Below are 20,950 nucleotides of genomic sequence, written 5' to 3'. Positions count from 1 at the left end.
AGTTTTAGTAATGTGATACCATAAAAAAAAAACATACCTATTTTTTTTATAAACACAAACTGCTATTCCATCCAGAGTTACATTTTAACACACATTGTGTTACAGTTTTTCTGAATTGCTAAAACACATTTCTTGAAACTATCACTCACTTTCTCAAAACCTTAAACACAAAACCAAATTTTCACACCACATTCAGAGAACCTCTGGATCTTCTGGCAAAATCAAACAATTGCCTCAAAACCATTTTATCTGTGCTCAAAATCAAACAATGCTTTCAGATCATGCACACAACGAGTCAATATTATAAACACTACAGATCATTCATTAGACACTACATCAAAAAATGGAGAACACAGAATCCAAAGCATGCAGTTAAAGAAAAAAAGTATATTGTAACAAAAGTAAACAAAATTTGCAATTACGTAAAAAAGTATAGTAATGATTACTAACATTAGTAAGGTGAATAAATTACTGTATGCACTGCAAGTATAGTATTGTACTGAATATTGTATAATATTGAATGTCTGGATATTCAGCACTTGCATACTGTAAAAATACAGTGACCCAACTGCAGAAGCCATAAAGGTTACAGTAAAAAACTCTAAATGAAAAGCATGTTACAGTCACTCAAAAGAGTTGTGCAACTGCAAAATCAAGGTCAGTGAGAGAGATTTTACATGTATTCTGCTTCAGCATCGCGTCTTCATGTTCTGGTGGAGGAGTTTGTCCACATCACAGACACACTGTCATCTCTGGAGGCAAAGAGAAAAACCCTAAAGCCAGATCCAGCCTTGACAGTGTTCTCCACACATGCTCTTCATCATCATCATCCTCATCCTCTTCCTCCTTGTTCACCACCTCTTACACGCACTCTTCCTCCTCTCTCTATCTTTTCAATCCATATAGGTATCAACTTTCAGTGCAACATTTTGAGTCAATTTTGGCACTCTAAACGGACTTGTATTATGTACAGTTGGTTTGGTCACATCATTAGAAATAAGTGTGAACAATTTTGAGTCGTTGTGTGTAAATGATGACAAGAGTGTTGTAGTTGTGTTTAACTTTTGCCTGTCTGTGTTTAGAGTTTTGAAACACACGTGCATCACAGTGTGAAATGTGTTTTAGTGAGCGAGAATGTGTTTAGAGTTTTGCAAAAAGGGTGCATGAGATTTGCAAACAGTGTTTTAACTGCCTGAACTTGTTTAATGTTTTACAGAAAGAGTGATTTAATTGACAACTTGGTTTAGGCTATTGAGAATTTGGTTCAGAGAATGGGATTTAGTGTTTTAGCAATTCAGAAAAACTGTAAAAATCTACACAACATGTGTCCATATACCATCAACACACTCTGTGTGTTTTATTATATTACAGAATATCACGTTACAAATAGTGCATTAAAATGTACAAAACATCTGGACACACAAGACCATGCTGAAATACTACAGAATTAATTTACATATTACAATTTCTTATATACAATTCAAGTTACTTTTAAGTTATTTCAATCATCTGATGACTGTAGTGTCCTCCTCCATTCTGCTCTATCATTGTGTCAATCTTCTTTAGTAGATCATTCACCTACTCTCTGTTATTCACGTCTATTGACTTTATTGTGTGCCTTAATCTAGTGTTAAACTCAATGATGTTTTCTATGATATCCATGAGCTGAAATTTACTCCGAAAACACTGAGGAAAAATAAAGGATAAATACACACTTCTCGCTATCTCTGTCACTAACTCTTCAGGCTTCATCTGTGAAAGAATCCAGGAGTATCAACTACAGACACAGATCTGCCATTGTCTACGTCTCTTAGCATCTTCATACATCTCATTACTGTAGTGTCCTCCTCCATTCTGCTCTATCATTGTTTCAATCTTCTTCAGTAGATCATTCACTTGCTCTCTGTTATTCTCATCTCTGTTGTTGAAGACGTGAAATCTGCCTCCACATTGACCAACTACATCTCTTAATGCACTTTTCTCCTCAATGAGTTCATCTATGGCCTCTCCTCTCAGCAGATCTCCATGAGTGAAGAGAATGATGGAGTATTTTAACACCTCCTGACCAAACATCATCTCAATCTGCTGAAGAATCTGCTTCTGATCAGTGAATCTGACATCTGCTCTTGACACAATGAGAAAAGCGTGCGGTCCAGGACTGGATATATAAACACTTCTCGCTATCTCCATCATTAACTCTTCATGTCTCATCTGTGTGTGCAAGAATCCAGGAGTATCAACTACAGACACAGATCTGCCTGAAACAGTGGCGTGTTTCTCTGAGGATTCACGGGTTACAGAGCATGGGCTACAGTTAGATCTGAACTCTCTCTGTCCCAGTATTGTGTTTCCAGATGCACTCTTCCCAAAACCACTTATACCCAGGAGAACAATCCGTCTGGATGAGAGACTGGAGACAGGAATGTCCTTGATGTTGATGGGGATTCTTTGTATTTTTGACACTATAAAAAAAGAAAAGAGATCACAGCATCACTTATTTTACTACAACGTGTACTTTACTGCACTAATAAAATACAGTTACAGTAACATATAGTAAATACCAATTCAGTGTCCATAATAATCAGACAGATGTTTAAGCTTCTATTTTTATTAATATCAACGTTTCTTTTTTTTCCTCCTTTTTTTTCTAAAGGTATTTTTCACTGCTAATGTGGACAAAATTAATGAAATATTTCATATTTTCAAAGAATGAAGCCTAACTCCTTAATGGCTCATTAATGTTCACATTTACAGTTCCTCTGTAAAACTTTCAGAAGTGTCACTTGATCATGAGGTCCTATTGTTGAACACATCTCTAATCATATTTCTGAACGAGTTTCATCAGTGATTCAGTTTCATCATTACATTTATTAATTTGCTCAAGCTTGTTTTCTTCTTCAGCTGTGTTCAGTGATGGGAAGATCAGATTGTTTTATTGACTTGATGTTTGAATTTTGTCCAGCAAAATTTATTCAACCAAGTTAAAATGTTATATTTTCCATAGTTAAATTATCTGAACATGTCCACATATACAATCTTTGATCATATTCTGATATAGGAAATTATTAAAATGCTAGCAAAAAAAAGCTTAAAAAAATCACATATTCAGCACATAATACAGAGATATTAAAATATTTGATTTCAGTAATTTCCACATAGTGAGAAATAATGAATCTATGCAAATGTCCTGTTTTTCTTATATTACATGTTTGTTTTTAATAGACATTTTATCTTATAAACTACATGAAACAATCGACATACTTTGTAAAGAGTGCGAAGCTATCAGAGAAAAGATGTATCAGGCTACAACATAACATGTCAAAACTAAACCTGACCAAAACCCTAACCTTTTTAAAACAAAATTGACTGAAGAATCATGATTTGTTCATGCACATTTGTTAGTGAATGAGACCCAGTGTTACAGATCATCATAAATTAATTTTTGAATGTTGATTTTTGTCTGTCTCTTTAAGTTTAAGTGGCAGATTTTATTTTAGTTTTTTACCAGTGTGTGTCAAGCTTACAGACGCAGAAAAGTGCATCACACTATAATGATGATTGTACAGTCAGAATCAGAGCAGAAATATTTAAACACTGAAAACAAACACAGTGAATGCAAATATCATCTTGCACTGTAATATTTATATTTACATTGAGTTCTGAAGTTCAACTTACTCTCTGTGTGATCAGTAACTGGACTTTGTTTCTGGTGATGTTTAGATTTCTGTTTTTCTTCTTCTCTTTTCTGTCTCTCATCTTGTTTTTCTTTTTCCCACTGCAGTCGTTCCAGTTTCATCTGCTCAAGCATTTCACTCTCCTTTTCTTCTCTCTCTTTTATCAGTGTTTTATATCGATCTTCTCTCTCTCTGAATTTGTTTTCTTCTGCTTCATGTTTAGATTGAAGATCTTCTTTCCCTCTTTCCATTCTCTCTCTCTCTTCTTTCGGTCTCTGATTAAATTCATCACAAGCTCTCTGTTCTTTCTCTCTTCTTTTCTCATCCTCTTCTTCTCTCCTCATCTTTTCCTCTAGTTTATGTTTCTTCCATTCCTCTCTTTCTCTCTTCATCTCCTCACGCATCGTCTCCTCACTCTCTTCTTTCTCTTTAAGTTCTCTTTTATATTGCTTTTCTCTCTCATTAAACTCTACTTCTCTTCTCTTTCTCTCTTCATCATTGCTCTCTTTCTCTTCTTCTCGTTTCTTCATCAGCCCTTCTTTCTCTTTTATTTGTGTTTTATATTGTTCTTCTCTCTCATTAAATTCCTCTTCTCTTTTCTTCTTCTCATTCTCTATTGTTTTCATAATTCTGTCTATTTCTGTGTCATTTCTGATCTGTAGATTTTCTTTTTCTTTCTTCACATTCTCTTTTTCTTGTCTTGTTTCCTCTTTTTCATGTTTAAATGTCTCTCGTTCTTTTCTCATCTCGTCTCGTATCTCTCTCTGATGTTTCTCTTGTTCTCTTATTTCTCTTTTGAGTTCCTTTTCTCTCCTCTTTCTCTCTTTGTCTTGATTCTGTCATTCTTCCTCCATCATCATTCTCATTCTCTCTTTCTCTTCTTCTAGTTTGTCCACCAGTTCTTCTCTTTCTCTGACTCTGTCCATCAGGATCTTCATCTGTTGTTCTTGTTTTTCTCTCTCCATCTGTCTGAACATCTTACATGAGTAGAAACTCCCTCCGTTTGCTTTCACCATGTGGTCTATCTTCTCCAGTAGATCAGACACCTGTGTTCGGTCTCCAGTCTGATTATTATTGAACACATGATATCTGTTTCCACACGCTTCAATCAGGTTCATCAGAGGAGATCCAGGTTTTCCCAAACACTGTTCAATGGTTTTGTCCTTCAGATCATCTCCTCTGGTGAAGACCACCATGGTAAACATTAAAGATTTCTCGCCAAACGTCTCTTGGATGATCTTCACTGATGTTGCTTCTTCTCGAGTGAATCGTTGTCCTAAATTGAGCACAATGATGAACACATGCGGTCCAGGCAGGATCATGGAGATGCAGTGTCTGATTTCTCTCTGGATCTCTTCATTAGTGAGTTCAGTATCAAACAGTCCTGGAGTGTCGATCACAGTAACGCGTCGGCCGTTGATGTCAGATGATTCTCTCTGACTCTCTTTAGTCACTGACTCTTGAGATGTTTCTGCTGTAAATGCATTTCTTCCTAAGATTGTGTTTCCTGTTGCACTTTTCCCAACTCCAGTTTTTCCCAGCAACACAATCCTCAGTTCATCTTTGTTTTCACATGAACCTGAAAATTAAAAACAGAACAAATCATACTGAAATTTAAGAAACCGTCTTCATTCATTCAAGTGAAAAAGATTATCAGAGGATTGGGGTAAGATGAGTCACTTTTCACCTGTATCGTTATTTTGATGAGTCAAAAATATTATTTGTTAAATTGATACCAAATCAAACTCTAAAATGTTGTGCCTTTTCATGTTCCATAACTAAAAACGTTTAATAAGCTTTGGCACAACTTACCCCATGCCTGTTGTTGATATAATATGACACAAAGAGAGGTAATCAACTCAACAGGTGTGTGAAACTAAGGATGCTTTCACAGTGGCAGTTTAGTTCGAAACGGGGGACGGTTCTCACAAAAAAACGCTAATGTGAACGCTGTCATGTGGACCCGGGTGAGCACTGGGGTATCGAACCCGAGACTACCTGGAGGAAGTGGTCTGAGTTCGGTTACTCCCGAACCGTGCCGCGGATCGCGTGAATGGTGAAAGCAACACAGACTCGGGTGCGCACTTGTTCAGGAAGTAATGTGACCTGTGCATGCATTTTAGATGATTATTATGATGTATTTAGTTAAATAAAATACATGTAAAAGATGATAGTGTTGATGATTTACCTTTGATACGAGCGAGAGTGAGCCTGCAGTGTATTTGCACATAGCGTGTGGAATCAGGGCAACAAATTAATGGAAATCCACTTTCTCCTCAAAAGAGTCCATTTGCAAGCAGCAGAAGGCAACCTATGCGACACACGCACAGTAAACCTATGTTTTTCACTCAGCTGCGCATAATAGCACCCATTAATCAGAACGCAGAATTATAAATGCTCACGACTGTGTCGGTTATGTGCGTAGTCTACAACGTGGGTTTTGGCATACACTCGATGCAGAAGTATAAAGTCTTGCATTTACATTGCATGTTTGGTTAGTGGTTATCATTAAAATTATATTAATTAAATTCTCTGTAATCGCGGTTTCCAGCATAGCGTAAGAAAAAAGGCGTTTTTTAGGCGATGGGGTTTCTATGTTCCACTGTGTTGAGTTTGGGCTACTACAAACAATGGCGGCTGAAACTGAGTGGATCATGTTGGAGTTGGAGCTGATCAGTGTTAAAAACAGTTACTTTTAGTGAAATTACTCAAACCAAAATGCAGAAACGAGAGAAGTCGTCAGAGAAGATGGTAAGTACAACCCGTGAAATGTGTAGGAGGAAATGGGGGGGGGGGTTACGTGTCAGGGTACAGCGAAGGGTACACAACTATACATAGGCTACGCTGTACCTACTGCATACACTCGAAACACGAAGTATTGGGCTTAAAGGAATACTTCAGGATTTAGCATTAAGCTTTGTCTTAGTAGAAAACCTGTAGTATTTTCGAATTACCATGCTTTCCACCCTCATATCCCCCTGAGACGAGAGATTTATGTATTTTTTGTCTGGAAAAAATCCTCCGATGACGCAAAAATCGCCATTTTGCGTCATCGGAGGATTTTCTGTCCAGAGGCTAAAGACTACAGCCAGTAGGAGGAGCTGTCCCGCATGTTTTCAGCCCGCCCATAGAGGGTGGGATCTCACTCACAGAATGTACACACAGTGTCAGCTTTGGAAGCTAAGCTAGCAGGCTCTTGTTCTGTGGAGAAAGCTGAGTAGTAGGAGAAAGCTGAGTAGTAGGGGTTACCATCCTCCTTTTCCCTGACTTGTCCGGCGGGCGAGATCTTTCAAAATGTCCGGGATTCAGCTTTTGCGTTCTGCGGTCGCCATTCATTGTTTACATGCACACCTTTTGTTTCAATCTAACTGAATTCATTCCGATCGGTGAATCTGAATGTAGTGTTTACATGAACGCTAAACAAGTGATCAGTTGATGTGCGTTTTAACATTGCTAAGAAAATTCCCGCTCCTCCGTGAGAGATGCGAGACCGGCGCGTCTCAGTAATGACACCACCGGCCTCGCGCCGTTCTCCCGTGGCCCTCAGCCTCGTCCTGCTCGCCACAGTAAACATAATGAATGGCGACTGTAGAACGCAAAAGCCGAATCCCGGACATTTTGGGCTATCTGAAATCACGGGCAAACTCGTCACAGAGACTCACTAAGTTAGTAGCCTAACCTTCTTATTGTTTTCAACTGCGCTCTCTAACCGGTAGGCGTGGCCTCCTAGGGCAGCGAAGCAAGTGCATTCTGGGAGTTGTTGTCTTTCATCCACATAAGCCAAAAATACATTTTCTGGCTTTTCTCAGGCTAGAAAGCTCTGAATTCAAAAATTTCTTCACATTTCTTCTACATAAATGACCTATTTTAAATACACATTCATCTTTCCAGAGGTGAAGTATCCCTTTAAGGGTTTAAATATACAAGGAGAGGTAATCAACTGAACAGAAACAGGTGTGTGAAACTAATTAACAACCAGGGAAACTAACTAACACAGAATACAGACAAAACTGGAACATAGTACTGACTAAAGACTAAATTAAACCGAAACTAAACAGAACTAAACATAACCCTGACAGTAGTAAGATTAGCAGTAGTAGTAAGGCAGTAGTAAGTGGGATCGGCCAGACATCAGATATATTTATTTTTTTATATATTATCATATTATTGATTAATTAATTATAATATTCATCTTAACTGAACATTTAGAATTTTTAAAAATGCAGTAGATCTGTAATAAAATTATCAATTTGTGTAATTGAATAACAACCGTAATGTTTAAGTTTTAATTTTGAGAAGAATTATTCTTTGCAATGTTAAATGCTGCAGTTCTGCCGTTTACAAATGCAAATGTCTAAAACACTATATAATAAATCTCTACTGCAGAATTTAAATTTAAAAAACAATTATTTTCTAGTTCTATAGTTTTAGAATTTAACTGATTTTCTGGTCATTACCTTGTGGCAGTACAAGTGTCTCTAGTGACTGAATTTTCTTCTTCATCTCTTCATATTTCATCAGTTTTTTCATCTGTGCCTCCAGAAATGTCTCTGTGGAAAAAAACTCTCCTCTGTTTTCTTCCAGCATCTTCTCAATATTCTCCATCAATGTGGACACTTGTGTGGTGGGACCAAAGAAATGATGTCGTCCTCCAAAACTCTCAATGACAGACTGTGTTTCTTCACTGAGTTCTGCTGTCTGATGCTCTGAATTCTGCATTATGGGGATCATGATGTGTTTGTTGATTCTTGAGCTGAAGATCCTCTGGATCTTCTCCATTTCTGCTTTGTCTTCATCAGTCAGTGGAGCATCAGGAATAATGAGGAGGAAAACATGAACTCCAGGATCACAGAGAGACACACAGCGGAGAGTCTGACGCATCACTTCCTCCTCTGAGAGTCGATTGAGAGCTGGAAGTCCTTGAAGCTCCAGGTCTGATCTTCTGTCTTTCTGCTGCAGGATCAGCTCTGATATGGAGGATTTTAATGTGCCGTCGCTCCCGCACACAACCAGATTCAGCTTCAAACCCTCTGAAACTGATAGAAGAACATTTAAAAACTGTTCATTTATCACTAGAAACATCAAATATCATCACACTTACGTCTTTTGGCCTGTTGCTTCATTGTGAAATACTGTGAACCTTCAGCACAAACCAGGTGTCGTCCATCATTCATTTTCACAATGTCCTCAAACATCTGCAGAAGATCATCAGGAGATCTTCTTCTCTGAAGACTTCTCTGAAGACTTGAAGCATTTCTGAATGATTTTCTGTAGGATGTCATTGGTCTCAGTCGGCTCTTGTGTGGTGAGTATCATGGTGTGTTGATAAATCTCCTCAGAGAAAGAGTCCAGCACCTTCTCCACACACTCTTGATCTTCTGTTGAACACTGATCATGTTTGAGGAGCAGAATGATCACATGAGGTCCTGGATCAGACAGATACACACACTCTCTCACTGTCTGTGTGATCTGACGGAGTGACAGATGTGTCTGGAGCAGTTGAGGACTGTTGATGATGGTCACATGTCTGTCCTTCAATCTTCCTCTGACTCTCTCTACAACACCTGGAGGAGCTTCACTGTCAAACGCTGCTCGCCCTAATATGAAGTTTCCCACTCCACTGTTTTCTGACACACTCTTCCCCAGCAGAACAATCCTCAGATCGCTCACTGAAACACATACATGAATAACATGTTATGACATCAAGATCTTTACCAAACTGGAAAACTTCAGCAGAAGCTGCTTTCAAGGTCTGAATTTCACTTTTTTTTTTTTGGAGGGGCTAAAACTGACCATATTAATCACATATGTTCATGAAAGTTAATCAGTGTTCATCTATATAAAGACTTACTGAAAGGTGGGTCTCTCGATTTGCTGCTTCTTCTCCTGCGAGCAGAACCGCGAACAACAGCTGCAGAAATAAAAACACTTGCATTTGGATCTTGATTATGACTCAATAATTCCACATTTCAGCTTCAGCAGGTCCTCGTTTTATTTTTTCATGTTTTTCAAAAAGCAACAAATGTAAAGCCAAGTACTTCAACTTACTTCTAAATGCTTAAATGGGACAATCTGATCTTTTCCGTGTTTAAGTGCTATAATCAGTTCCCTGGTTCATCTACCGAGCCAGAAAACGTGAAAAGTGACCCAGTAACTTTGTTTTGGTAAGCCTTTCTCTGCAAGCATGTCAAAAAGTAAGCCGACCAGATTTCACTCCCCTTCTGACGTAGGAAGGGGATCTTATTATAATATTACCGCCCCTTAATCTGCACGTTTCACCCACGGCGCCGCCATTTAGTTTTCACAAGCGACAACAGTGTAACCAGTTCTAATGCAATGACAAAAGTTCAAGCAAAGCATGTAAACTGTTCTGTCGTTGAGCACAGATGAGCACTGAACACTATTAGACCAAAACATGTCACAGCTGTCTTAATAAGACCTCAGGGACTGTGTACACTTGTGTAAAAGTTAAACATGATGGATAACTCCACAACATCTACATAATGTATCCACTAACCACAGAAACGTCCATGTGCGTCTAAAAGTTGAATCTCTTCCTGAGTCTTAAGGCTGCACTTGCTACTGGTTATTTCTGAGATTCGGGATATGTGAAATTATTTGCATGTTTTGTTATTACCGGAGTATCCGAAGCTTGTGTAAAGGATTGGCCTCTTCTGGAGGCGGGGAGCAGCAGCTCATTTGCATTTAAAGGGAAACACACAAAAAGCGGCAAATTTGACAAGCTATAATAAATGATCTGGAAGGTATTTTGCGCTGAAGTTTCACAGACACATTCTGGGGAAACCATAAAATAATAATATGTAATATGTCACTTTTAAGTACAATAAAGTATAGGTATTTTTTCTACTGTAAGTAAGTTAGACAGTAAGTAAGTTCCCAGTTAACTTTTTTCCTGCCATTGAAGGAATTATCCGGCTTTCAGTGTTTTCACTCTTATACAGAAGGGGAAGCTATTACACATCTTCTCAAAGAGTACAGAATCTCCTGATCAAAACACATGCAAAGAAGAAGCAGAAACGCAAGGAAGAAGCGATTCTTCGTCTGTCTTTGAGGTCAAGTCATATACGTGAAAAGGTTGCCGTGTCCAAGGAAAGCGAAATATTTTTCGTATCATCCTTTTAACCTTCAAGGGACCATTCACATATCACGTTTTTTGCGTGCTCGAGTTCGTTATTTGAAATGTAGGCCCACGGCAGGCGCGCTCATACTAGAAGCGATGAGAAGCAGAGCTACAGCACGCGTTTTTCTGTGGTGGAAATCCATTACAGAAACTTCCTCGTCGTTGTGAAGAGCGCAGTTCATGGTTGCACAGCATCGACAGATGCCACGGGAGCGCAATCGCTTTGGAAAGGAGACAGTGGCCCTCCTTCCATGCGCTGAATGGCGGCGGCGGCAGCGGCAGCGCTGGTCAATGCATTGAATTAATGCCATTGGTCTCTATTAAATGAAGCATCAACTTCAGCGTTACCAATGCAACACAAAGTGAAGCTCAAAGTTAAAAATAATTAACACATTGTTTCAATACATCTATCTTTTAAAGGGCACCTATTATGACTCTTTTCACAAGATGTAAAATAAGTCTCTGATGTCCCCAGAGTGTGTATGTGAAGTTTTAGCTCAAAATGCCCAAAAGATCATTTTTTACAGCATGTTTCAATTGTCATTTTTTGGGGCTCAGAAAAACGCGCTGTTTTAGTGTGTCTCCTTTAAATGATAATGAGATGTGGTTCTACGCACAGGGGGCTCATCATGACAATCTCATCTGATAATATCAGAACAGAAACTCTCAGTAGCAGTGTTCATTTCGACTCGGAATCGGACAATAATGCCCACAGAGCCAGAGAATATATGCTGTATGGAGATTGAACAGGTATAGTTTAGTTTAATTATGGTTATAACTTATTTGTCATCTGCTTTTATCCACTATTAATACAAGCCTGCTGTAGCAGACCCTGTCCGAATGATGACCAAAATATACTGATGAGTTCAGTTAAAGGAGAACTCCGGTCAATTTTAACATTGAGCTCATTTTTTGTACATTTGGAGTGCTGTCAATACAGAGAACAACGACAAAAATCGGTGTTGCCTACACCGAGTTATTCTATTTTTAAAATTTGCACCCTGTTGACTTCAATGGGGCAAGTTTTAAACCTGCTTTTAGCCTCTTAACATCATTGATGTGTCATTACAAGTGCACAGAAAATGTGAGTGATTCCTTCTGAGTGAACACGAGTGAGTCTGACTGCAGTAGATGTGAAAGAAATGTATAAAAATTATGTTATTTAAGCCAGCGCAAATACCTTTGTTTACATCCTGTTTTTCGGTTGAAGTCCAAAGTAGTCGATTTCACACGCATAGGTTTAATACCTATGATCACGCGCGTGAACTCGGCAATCGACTACTTTGGACTTCAACCGAAAAACAGGATGTAAACAAAGGTATTTGCGCTGGCTTAAATAACATCATTTTTATACACATCTTTCACATCTACTGCAGTCAGACTCACTCGTGTTCACTCAGAAGGAATCACTCACATTTTCTGTGCACTTGTAATGACACATCAAGGATGTTAAGAGGCTAAAAGCAGGTTTAGTACTTGCCCCATTGAAGTCAACAGGGTGCAAATTTTAAAAATAGAATAACTCGGTGTAGGCAACACCGATTTTTGTCGTTGTTCTCTGTATTGACAGCACTCCAAATGTACAAAAAAATGAGCTCAATGTTAAAATTGACCGGAGTTCTCCTTTAAGTTTATTGTACATCACACAAAAGATGAAGCAACAGTTTTACTCCAGGGAATCACAGTAAGAGCTGAATAAACACAGTATAAGAAGTGCACATTAAAGTCTTATCCATAAACTCTCTCTCTCTCCCTTTCATTATCATCAACATACACAGCGAAGTACACAAAACACTCGTTACAACTAACAGTAAACAAATATATACACACCTTTTCAGTCTGTGCTAAATAAACTGGCAAACCGTATATCCGTAAAATGACTCGATGAGCTGTGATAAAGTGCGCACTCTCACTTTCATTTCTGCCATGGTCAGTAACGTTAGGCCTGTCGCTCCAGAGACCGTAAGCTTGATCACAAACAGTTGGTGAGATCCATCCTCGAGTAACAACAAGAGTAAATGAAGACTGCTATGTTCATTCTTACATCCAACAACAACACACCTCAATCGCTTAGGAGACATTCTTGTCTACAGCTGCTCAAGCGTCGAAACAATGGCGGACTCTGTGTCCAGCTCACTCAGGGCGGGTCTAGGCTCAAACTGAAGTGTCACTCAACAGTTGGGGGCGGGGCCTGCTCAATTCTACGTCACATTGCACCGAATCTGAGAACAGCTCATTCTGAGACAGTGGTTATGATTTATTGAGATTGTAAAAAAAAAAACACTGGGTGGATTTTTATCATTCTAGGGTAGTTTTGCTCACACACTGCCAACACACATTTATGTTCAAACACCATGTAAAAGTGAATTTTGCATAATAGGTGCCCTTTAATGAATCAGCATTTTGAATGTGTTCACTGAATGAACGTTTTAATGACTAACTCAAAGACACTACCTTGCCACCACCTGTCAAATGATTGTAAAATAATGATTGTTAAAACACAACAAACACCATCAGATCATCTTTTCTCTTTGTTGATCTAGCTGTTATAACTCAGTTACATCAGCCAAACTAGATATAAAGTTAATAATTTAAAGGTCAAGAGACCAACTAAAGCAAACACTGATCACCAGAATGGTGACTCGTACATTAAAATTTTCTCCTTCAGTGATTCTGCTTGTTAACATCAGGTGTCTTCAATAATGCTCAATCATCACTTAATTATCTAATTAACTTTAACACTGCTTCAGTTTTACTTATAACACTCTGAATGTGGACTTATATAAACACTGAGCAGTGATAATTTAACACTGGGGATTTCGCTGTGTATCGCACTTTTGAGCCACTGTTTTTAAACGATAGGGTATATCGCAGCCACCACACTTGGCAGGAGTTATGTCCTGCTCCTTATGTGGGTGGCTAGCATAGAAGTCGCTCCCCTCAGACGTCTTCAACTGAGGGCAGAGCTGCATGGTTCAGACCTGTTGGCTTCACTGGGTTTTCAAGTGGGCACCCCACTTCACCCGTGTTTCATCAACAAGCCCACGACACCTCAATGGGGTGTCCTGGAACTGCTCCCTCGGTCATTCAGGACTTCACCACTCAGCTCTGACCCCCGTCCTCTCTGCCAGCCTGGTTTAGCTACCGCTCGCTCCTCTTCAACCACAGCCATCTGGATGCTGTCTCTGCCTGCTTTGATATATTGTTCACCAGGTTCTTGCGGGTTGCCCCTCTAACCCCAAGAGTCCCCAATGCTCTCCAGAGTGACTGTCCCGGTAACCCTCTGCAACCCAATAATCGCAAGGGAAATTCCTTCACAGTGACAGCCCTTATACGCACATTGTAGATTTTGACAAAAACAAGATTTTCTCAGTTTTTTGCTCAAAATGTTGCTTTTTTATTAAACTTACCCATATTCAAATGTTGATAAAAATGCATTAATGCATGAAGCTAGAGTAAAATGTTTTGGTAACACTTTATTTTATTTTACTTTATTTTAGCTTCATGCACCTATATCAACTAACTCTCATTAGAGTATTAGTAGAGTGTCTCCTTAATATTTGCTACCTCTTTATTCTGATGCTCCTCAGACAGAGATTATATTGACTACAAGAAACTTTGCAACTACATGTCAGCTTATTCTGACCCTAGCCCTACCAGTCTACTAATACTCTAATGAGTATGCATAAAGGTGCAACATAACAAATGTGTCAAAAAAGTGACTATCAAAACAACGTGAAACCAATATTTATGAGGGGACAACTAATATATATATATATATATATATATATATATATATATATATATATATATATAGCCTAGGCTATAGCAGCCTAGGACATAGCTCGGCGATTATTATCTTTTACATGAAGTACGAGGGCGATTATAAAAAGTGTCAATGATGTCATCTTACTCAGCAAATAAGAGTTTGGTTCCAAAACGCGATAAACGTTAAATATATATATACATATATATATATATATATATTTATATAATATTTTAGTTCCCGCAAAAATCTGTATTGTATTCTGGTCGGTGTTGAAAAGTCCATTTTTAATTTTACGTAAAATGCGATATCCACGCAGTCAGCGCGCCATTCCACGCTCTGTAAACCGTAACGGCGGCGCTTTGAATAAACCCGCCATCCTAGTTTTCCTCCTTCTTTGTGATCCACAAAAAATAATAATAATAATTTTGACGGCATTGGTGACCCTGTGGTGGTTTCTGCGGTGGGGAAGAAACGTAAGCCATCGAAATCTAATAATTTAGGCTACTTGAGGAGATTAAGAAGATGAGGCACGCCGGAGGAGGAAAAATCTCGACTGTTGCTTGTTCTCACACGACAGCATCAAACTTCTGTCACGCTGACACTTTGACCCAGGGGATCTTTTGAAAAACTTTCAATTGTTTTACTCAAAGTCAACGAAAACCGAGCAGGACCAAGCCATTTTACAGCTGATCGCCGTAAAAAAAAGTTCAGGAGGTAGGCTATTTCTTAGCGATGGTGATTTAATGTCGGCTATTTTTAGTCCAGTGCCTGTAGGGCTATATAAGATTAGTATTGACCGAGTTCAGAGGCTGTCATATGTGGATCAACTTACTTTGTTGTGTATTTCAACAGTTAAAATATGAAAAACTTTTATATTGATTCAATGGATTAATTGCATTTTGGAAAAAAAGGTGTCATGAATTTATTGCATTTTGGGGGGGAAACAATCAGGGTATCTTCCGTCCATTTCATTTCCTATTTGAAATGAAATAAGCAGAAAAACGGCGCCTTTATTCGTTTTTTCCAAAAAACGAAAAAACGAGATTTCGGCTTGATTTTACGTTTTTTAGTTCACAGGCAAAAAACGAATAAATGACTTCAAAATTCGTTTTGCACATGTGGACGGTCATGAGGCGCCCCTGTCAGCCGATTGGTCAAGAAAATCTGAGCATGTGACGTCATCGGTAGTTCCCCAGGTTTATTCAACAAAATAATAGTCCTATGGCTCTGCGTACCACATATTAAACTGTTCAGGGCAGGTCCTGGGCTTACTTATGTGCAACTTAACGCGTTTCAGAGAAATATTTATATATCAGAAATATTAAATATTAATCTGCACCCAGACGGTTTTATTAGCTGTGCGGAGTTAAATCTGTGTGGTGAAGCACAATGTTCAGTCAAGTGTAGCATATCAGCAGTCATAACTCTTCTTTTAGGCAATACGCTCAGTTTTGGACAAGGGGTGGTTAATGCAAATACTGTAATGCAAAACTGCTGATGGTGGTGGGTACCGCGATGATGGTAAATAAAATTGTACTGTAGCTAATCATAGCCGCGAGGGTGAGACAGCGAGATGATTGACAGGACGATAGCGGAGGAAAAAGCGCAAGATTTTGTTAGTTGAACTACCGATGACGTCACATGCTCAGATTTTCTTGACCAATCAGCTGACAGGGGTGCCTCATGACCGTCCACATGTGCAAAACGAATTTTGAAGTCATTAGGCTTGTTTGAGATGCGCCTTGCCTTGCCTGAAATGTATGCGAGAGTAGGCGCTGCAGTGAGAGGAGGAGTGAAAAAAGCGCAGGTAAGCCGGACAGTTCTCTCTTCTCGCAGTGGATCTGACACCTGCGAGATCAAAGACGGATATCGCGGGATTTACCGGATTCACGCTCATGCACAGTGTTGCTAATAAACTGAATGGAATTTAAGTTCTGTTGCTTTTATATGAAAATAAATATAATGAACAAGACACCCAAAGTAGCATACTTATTTAATTCCATTCCAAATACATGTTTATCAGTCTTTTTTCTTGTGTTTTTTTTCTTTTCTTTTTTTAATAAAAATTACATTGCATAACCCATAGAGATCGCACTGAGGTAGTTTGGGAATATTACCACATAACGTACACATAAAACATGATATCAGAGTTTTAAAATCAAACATTTTAAATAAGAGCAATACATCACGGTTGTTTAAACCAATGAACATCAAGCTGTGTCGTCAGCAAGTCGTTTCCCATCATGCTTTTGATCAGCGCAGTCAGTGGAGAGCAACTGCGCTCGACTGCAGAATCCGACACATCCGCCTTGCGCTCGCGAGAGATTTTTGACATACGTCAGCATGACATCAGAGCAAGGCGGACCGCACTCGGACACATTTCTAACCGGCGCTGATCACCGGTGATCAATTCTGCGCAGATTTTGCTCATCTCAAACAAGCCTATTTATTCGTTTTTTGCCTGTGAACTAAAAAACGTAAAATCAAGCCGAAATCTCGTTTTTTCGTTTTTTGGAAAAAACGAATAAAGGCGCCGTTTCTCGTTTCTGCTTATTTCATTTCAAATAGGAAATGAAATGGACGGAAGATACCCTGATTGGAAACGAATCCTTTTTTATAATAAATATTTGAAAATCAAAATATGGATTTGAAATTATGTTATTATAACCTAAAATATGCTATGTGAAAGTTTGAAACAAAAAATAGTGGTTTTAATCTTTCCCCTCTCTTGGTAAAGAAAACACATTATTACTCAAAATTAATCATAATGAATTTATCACGTTTTGAAACCAAACTCTTCATATACAACAGATATAGGCTATACAGTAAATGTGGTCATCACTGGTTGTGAAGGCGGTTCATCAATTGCAAACAAGTCATTGCGCATTGTGCCGATCTGAGTCGAAGTCTCACCGCTATTCCTGTGATGAAATATGTGCGTTTCTGTCTCCTAGCCGCTTCACTCACTGTCGTCTTGTAGTAAGCTGCACTGTAAAAAATGTTCGTAATTTTAACAGTAGAAAACTGTAAAAAAGCAACGGAAAAGAAATGTTAATTCCTTAACAGTATGTACCCTTACTATATACAGTGAAAAACTGTAATAGCTCTCACGGGACATTTCATGTAATTTTACATTAATATACTGTTAAATGTACGGATTTTGGAAGTACACTGTAAAAAAAAAAAATTACCGTTGCATTTACCGTACCTTACCGTAAAAAATACGGTAGCAAATGTTTACTAATTTTACAAAGTTTTACATCATCGAACTAAAAATTACGGTGAAAAACTGCCAGCTGGTTGCCAGTACTTTACCGTAAAAAATACGGTATAAATATTTATGTTTTACGGCATTGAACTAAAGTTTACGGTAAAAAACTGGCAGCTGGTTGAAAGCGATTTACCGTAAAAAATACGGTAGTAATATTTTAGGTTTTACGGCAGTGATCTAAATATTACGGAAAAAAACTGGCAGCTGTGGTTGCCAGTACTTTACCGTAAAAAATACGGTAGAATTTTTTTTGCTTTTACGGCACTGAACTAAAGTTTACGGTAAAAAATACGGTAGTAATATTTTAGGTTTTTTGAACATTGAACTGAACTTTTATATAAAAAATTAAAAATAAAAACCTGCCAGCTGTGGTTTCCTGTAATCTAATTATTGAGAATTACCAGAGGTTTAGACGTTGATGTTTTATTGAAAATAATAAAGTTTGAAGTTACCATTATGGAGATGAGTGTTTGCTTTAGTTGGGCTCTCTGACTTTTTAACTTTAGATTTACTCTGACTGCATTAGCTGTGTGGTTATATAACACAAATGTTATGGCATGAAAATCAGAGAGAAAATGTGACCAGGTGATGATGAGATAATAGTCATATTGTGGCCTGATTCACTGATCTCATAAAGAGTCTTATCTCTCACTTTGAGCAAAGTGATAATATTAATTATAATATTAAAAATAAATATTTCATATTATTGAGTATAATATTTCTGTAAGTGAGTAACAGATAATCTGAAGAACTTTAAAAATACATGGTCTAGAAAATAGGTTTTGAACTACTGCTTGATTTAAACCAGCACAGACATCAAGATTCAGCGTATGAATCTCAACAACGGTGACAATCAACACAATAATCAGATAAAACTCTGAACATCACAAAACAAGCTACTAGGGCTGGGCGATTTAAATCGCGATATTGTTATGCGCATCTCGTCAGTAAAGCCGGTTCCTTGATTAGTAGTAAATCGCCATCACCTGCTTTCAGATGGAGCGGCATTTACTACAAAGAGCCGTAGTTAACTGGACGTATCGCCAGCGATAATTAACGCGATATGGCTCAGCTTGTCAGTTAACTACGGCTCTTTGAAGCAAACTCAGATGTAGATGGTTTATTTTCTCCTTCTCGCTCATCTTTTCGTGCGTAATATTGTACTTTGCACAACGCTGCCATTCACCGCATGAACTCTCACGCGAAGATGACAGCGTAGGTTACGCACAACACGTCAAATCAAGTTTGAAAACAGCCGCATTTTACCGCGCAGTATTTTGATTGATCAATCTATCAATTAGACTAACACATCAATAATTTCTTATTTTTATTATTTTATTTTAAGCCATCAGAAATCTGAGGGGGCCGGACATATAAATGAGGGGGCCTAGGCCAACCCAGGCCCCCTTGTGGCTACGCCACTGATATTAACATATGTAAAGCTGCCATCCAATATACAAATGGACCTAGACTCATTGAGACAAGGTTTGAATAGATCAAAGATAAAGAACTTGTGCAAAGCAAAGAGACCAACTACCCCAGACAGCATCATACTGTCGGCCCAGATCCGGCCTACATCTGGTACCGGAGGATTCCACACAGTCCAGATGTGGGCCGGATCTGGGCCGACAGTATGTTGCTGTCTGGGACAGAATGAATGAGTGCTATCAGACTTCCAGTTCTTCAAGGAAACAGTGACAAACATCTGGATGGTTCTCAGTGTTAAATGAACTGATCAATGACCAGCTGTTCACAGGAGATCACAATATTACACTACACACTCCTTCACTGAAGGAGAATACTTATAACTTATTTGTATTCTTGAACTTTCGTCGTTCACACATTTTGCAAGTGATTATTTTTAATGTAACCGTTGGCTCTGTTTCTATATGATTATCCTGTTTGAGTTGAGCCCAGCTGCTTATAGTTTGAGATAATCAGTTATTATCTGAACCAGAGATGACTGACTGATATGACTGATGTTCATTCAATTATTGATATCATTCATAGATTCATAATCTCTGACCTCTGCTTTCTCTGCTGGACATGTTGATATTCTGTTCTTTCTTCAGACTTCAGTGGATCATCTTCTCTGACTCCTGACGTCTGTCTCTTCATCATCCTGTGAGAGTGTGTGTGTTATAGTGATTTTATTTCATTAACACACACTAATGAGGTCATGTTACCACACCAAAACATTTATTTTAATATGACAATACTTTAATATGCCATTGTTTAAAACTATTCTGTATGGGAGTTGGTTTTCTCCAGAACACACACATTACATAAATTGCTATTCTGATAAAAACTGAATGATTGTTTTGGGGTGTTTCTGTGTATAAGAGCATCTGATTACACTGATTTGCTCAAAGACATAAAAATAACTTGGCATATTTGATTTAATCACAAAAAAGAGCCATTTGAGAAATTTGTTTAGCAACATGGACAATTTGTAAAACTTGTATGCAACAATAATAAACGCTGTACCTTTACACCTCATAACAACTAAATACAATTGCACATTTTGCACTTAAAATATACAGATTATAGACGCACCATCTTAGATTGTGTTTTGGATCCAAATGAAAGTGAAACCAACCATTTCTGCAGCTCATACAGTTACAATTACACTCCTAATCAATCTAAAATGGTCATTTTGTTCTGTAAATCATATTTACATATTGAATTACGCTCCACAAACAGTGTCTTTACAGTAATAGTGATACCTGGCTGAATCATGTCGAGGTTTGTCATTTCCTTCAACAAAGCAGGAAGAAATCTGTGTGGGCGGGGTTAGTGACGTCACGTCACAGTCATCCAGACCAATCCTAGCATGGCAAGACATTTTAGCTTAAAATGTTCCCAGTGTTACTCGTCATAATTGTATTTTTACTTGTAAGAATTAGAGAGCAAAACAATGTAATTCTTACTAGTAAAAATTGCAATCAGAGAGCTCTACAAATGAATTTTACTAGTCATATGTTTCCATTGACTTCCATTATTTTTTTTAATTACAGGGCTCTACAATTTAATTTTTACATGTAAAAGATATTTTTAATACCTGATAATATTTCTCGTAATTTATTCAGAGGGTA

General features: G+C 38.1%; 2 protein-coding genes across 2 annotated transcripts; both read right to left on the bottom strand.

The window, feature by feature from the left end:
* Positions 1 to 1,332: 1,332 nt before the first annotated feature.
* LOC307164442 (uncharacterized protein) lies at positions 1,333 to 4,697 on the bottom strand. The gene is made up of 2 exons (XM_079881294.1): positions 3,676 to 4,697; positions 1,333 to 2,462 (listed from the first exon to the last, which is right to left on the bottom strand). Exons 1-2 carry the CDS (start codon positions 4,418 to 4,420, stop codon positions 1,774 to 1,776), a joined length of 1,434 nt encoding a protein of 477 aa, XP_079737420.1. The 5' UTR covers positions 4,421 to 4,697; the 3' UTR covers positions 1,333 to 1,773.
* LOC307164414 (GTPase IMAP family member 8) lies at positions 2,654 to 20,644 on the bottom strand. Its single transcript, XM_079881247.1, has 6 exons — positions 20,582 to 20,644; positions 19,882 to 19,977; positions 9,526 to 9,585; positions 8,776 to 9,343; positions 8,132 to 8,710; positions 2,654 to 5,253 (listed from the first exon to the last, which is right to left on the bottom strand). The coding sequence occupies exons 4-6, from the start codon at positions 8,954 to 8,956 to the stop codon at positions 4,514 to 4,516; spliced, it is 1,500 nt and encodes a 499-aa protein (XP_079737373.1). The 5' UTR covers positions 8,957 to 9,343; positions 9,526 to 9,585; positions 19,882 to 19,977; positions 20,582 to 20,644; the 3' UTR covers positions 2,654 to 4,513.
* Positions 20,645 to 20,950: the final 306 nt, after the last annotated feature.

This window comes from Squalius cephalus, assembly GCF_949319135.1.
Source record: "Squalius cephalus genome assembly, chromosome: 1".
Taxonomy (NCBI): Eukaryota; Metazoa; Chordata; class Actinopteri; order Cypriniformes; family Leuciscidae; genus Squalius; species Squalius cephalus.
This window is presented reverse-complemented; position numbering and strand designations above follow the sequence as displayed.

Coding starts and splice junctions, on each gene's coding strand:
- LOC307164442 (XM_079881294.1), bottom strand. CDS start 4,420: ATGAGAAAAGAACGAGAGACATTTAAACATGAAAAAGAGGAAACAAGA. Junction 2,463..3,675: donor AGTTACTGATCACACAGAGA/GTAAGTTGAACT, acceptor CTTTTTTTATAG/TGTCAAAAATACAAAGAATC.
- LOC307164414 (XM_079881247.1), bottom strand. CDS start 8,956: ATGACATCCTACAGAAAATCATTCAGAAATGCTTCAAGTCTTCAGAGA. Junction 8,711..8,775: donor GAAGCAACAGGCCAAAAGAC/GTAAGTGTGATG, acceptor TTCTTCTATCAG/TTTCAGAGGGTTTGAAGCTG. Junction 5,254..8,131: donor GACACTTGTACTGCCACAAG/GTAATGACCAGA, acceptor TTTAATTTTCAG/GTTCATGTGAAAACAAAGAT.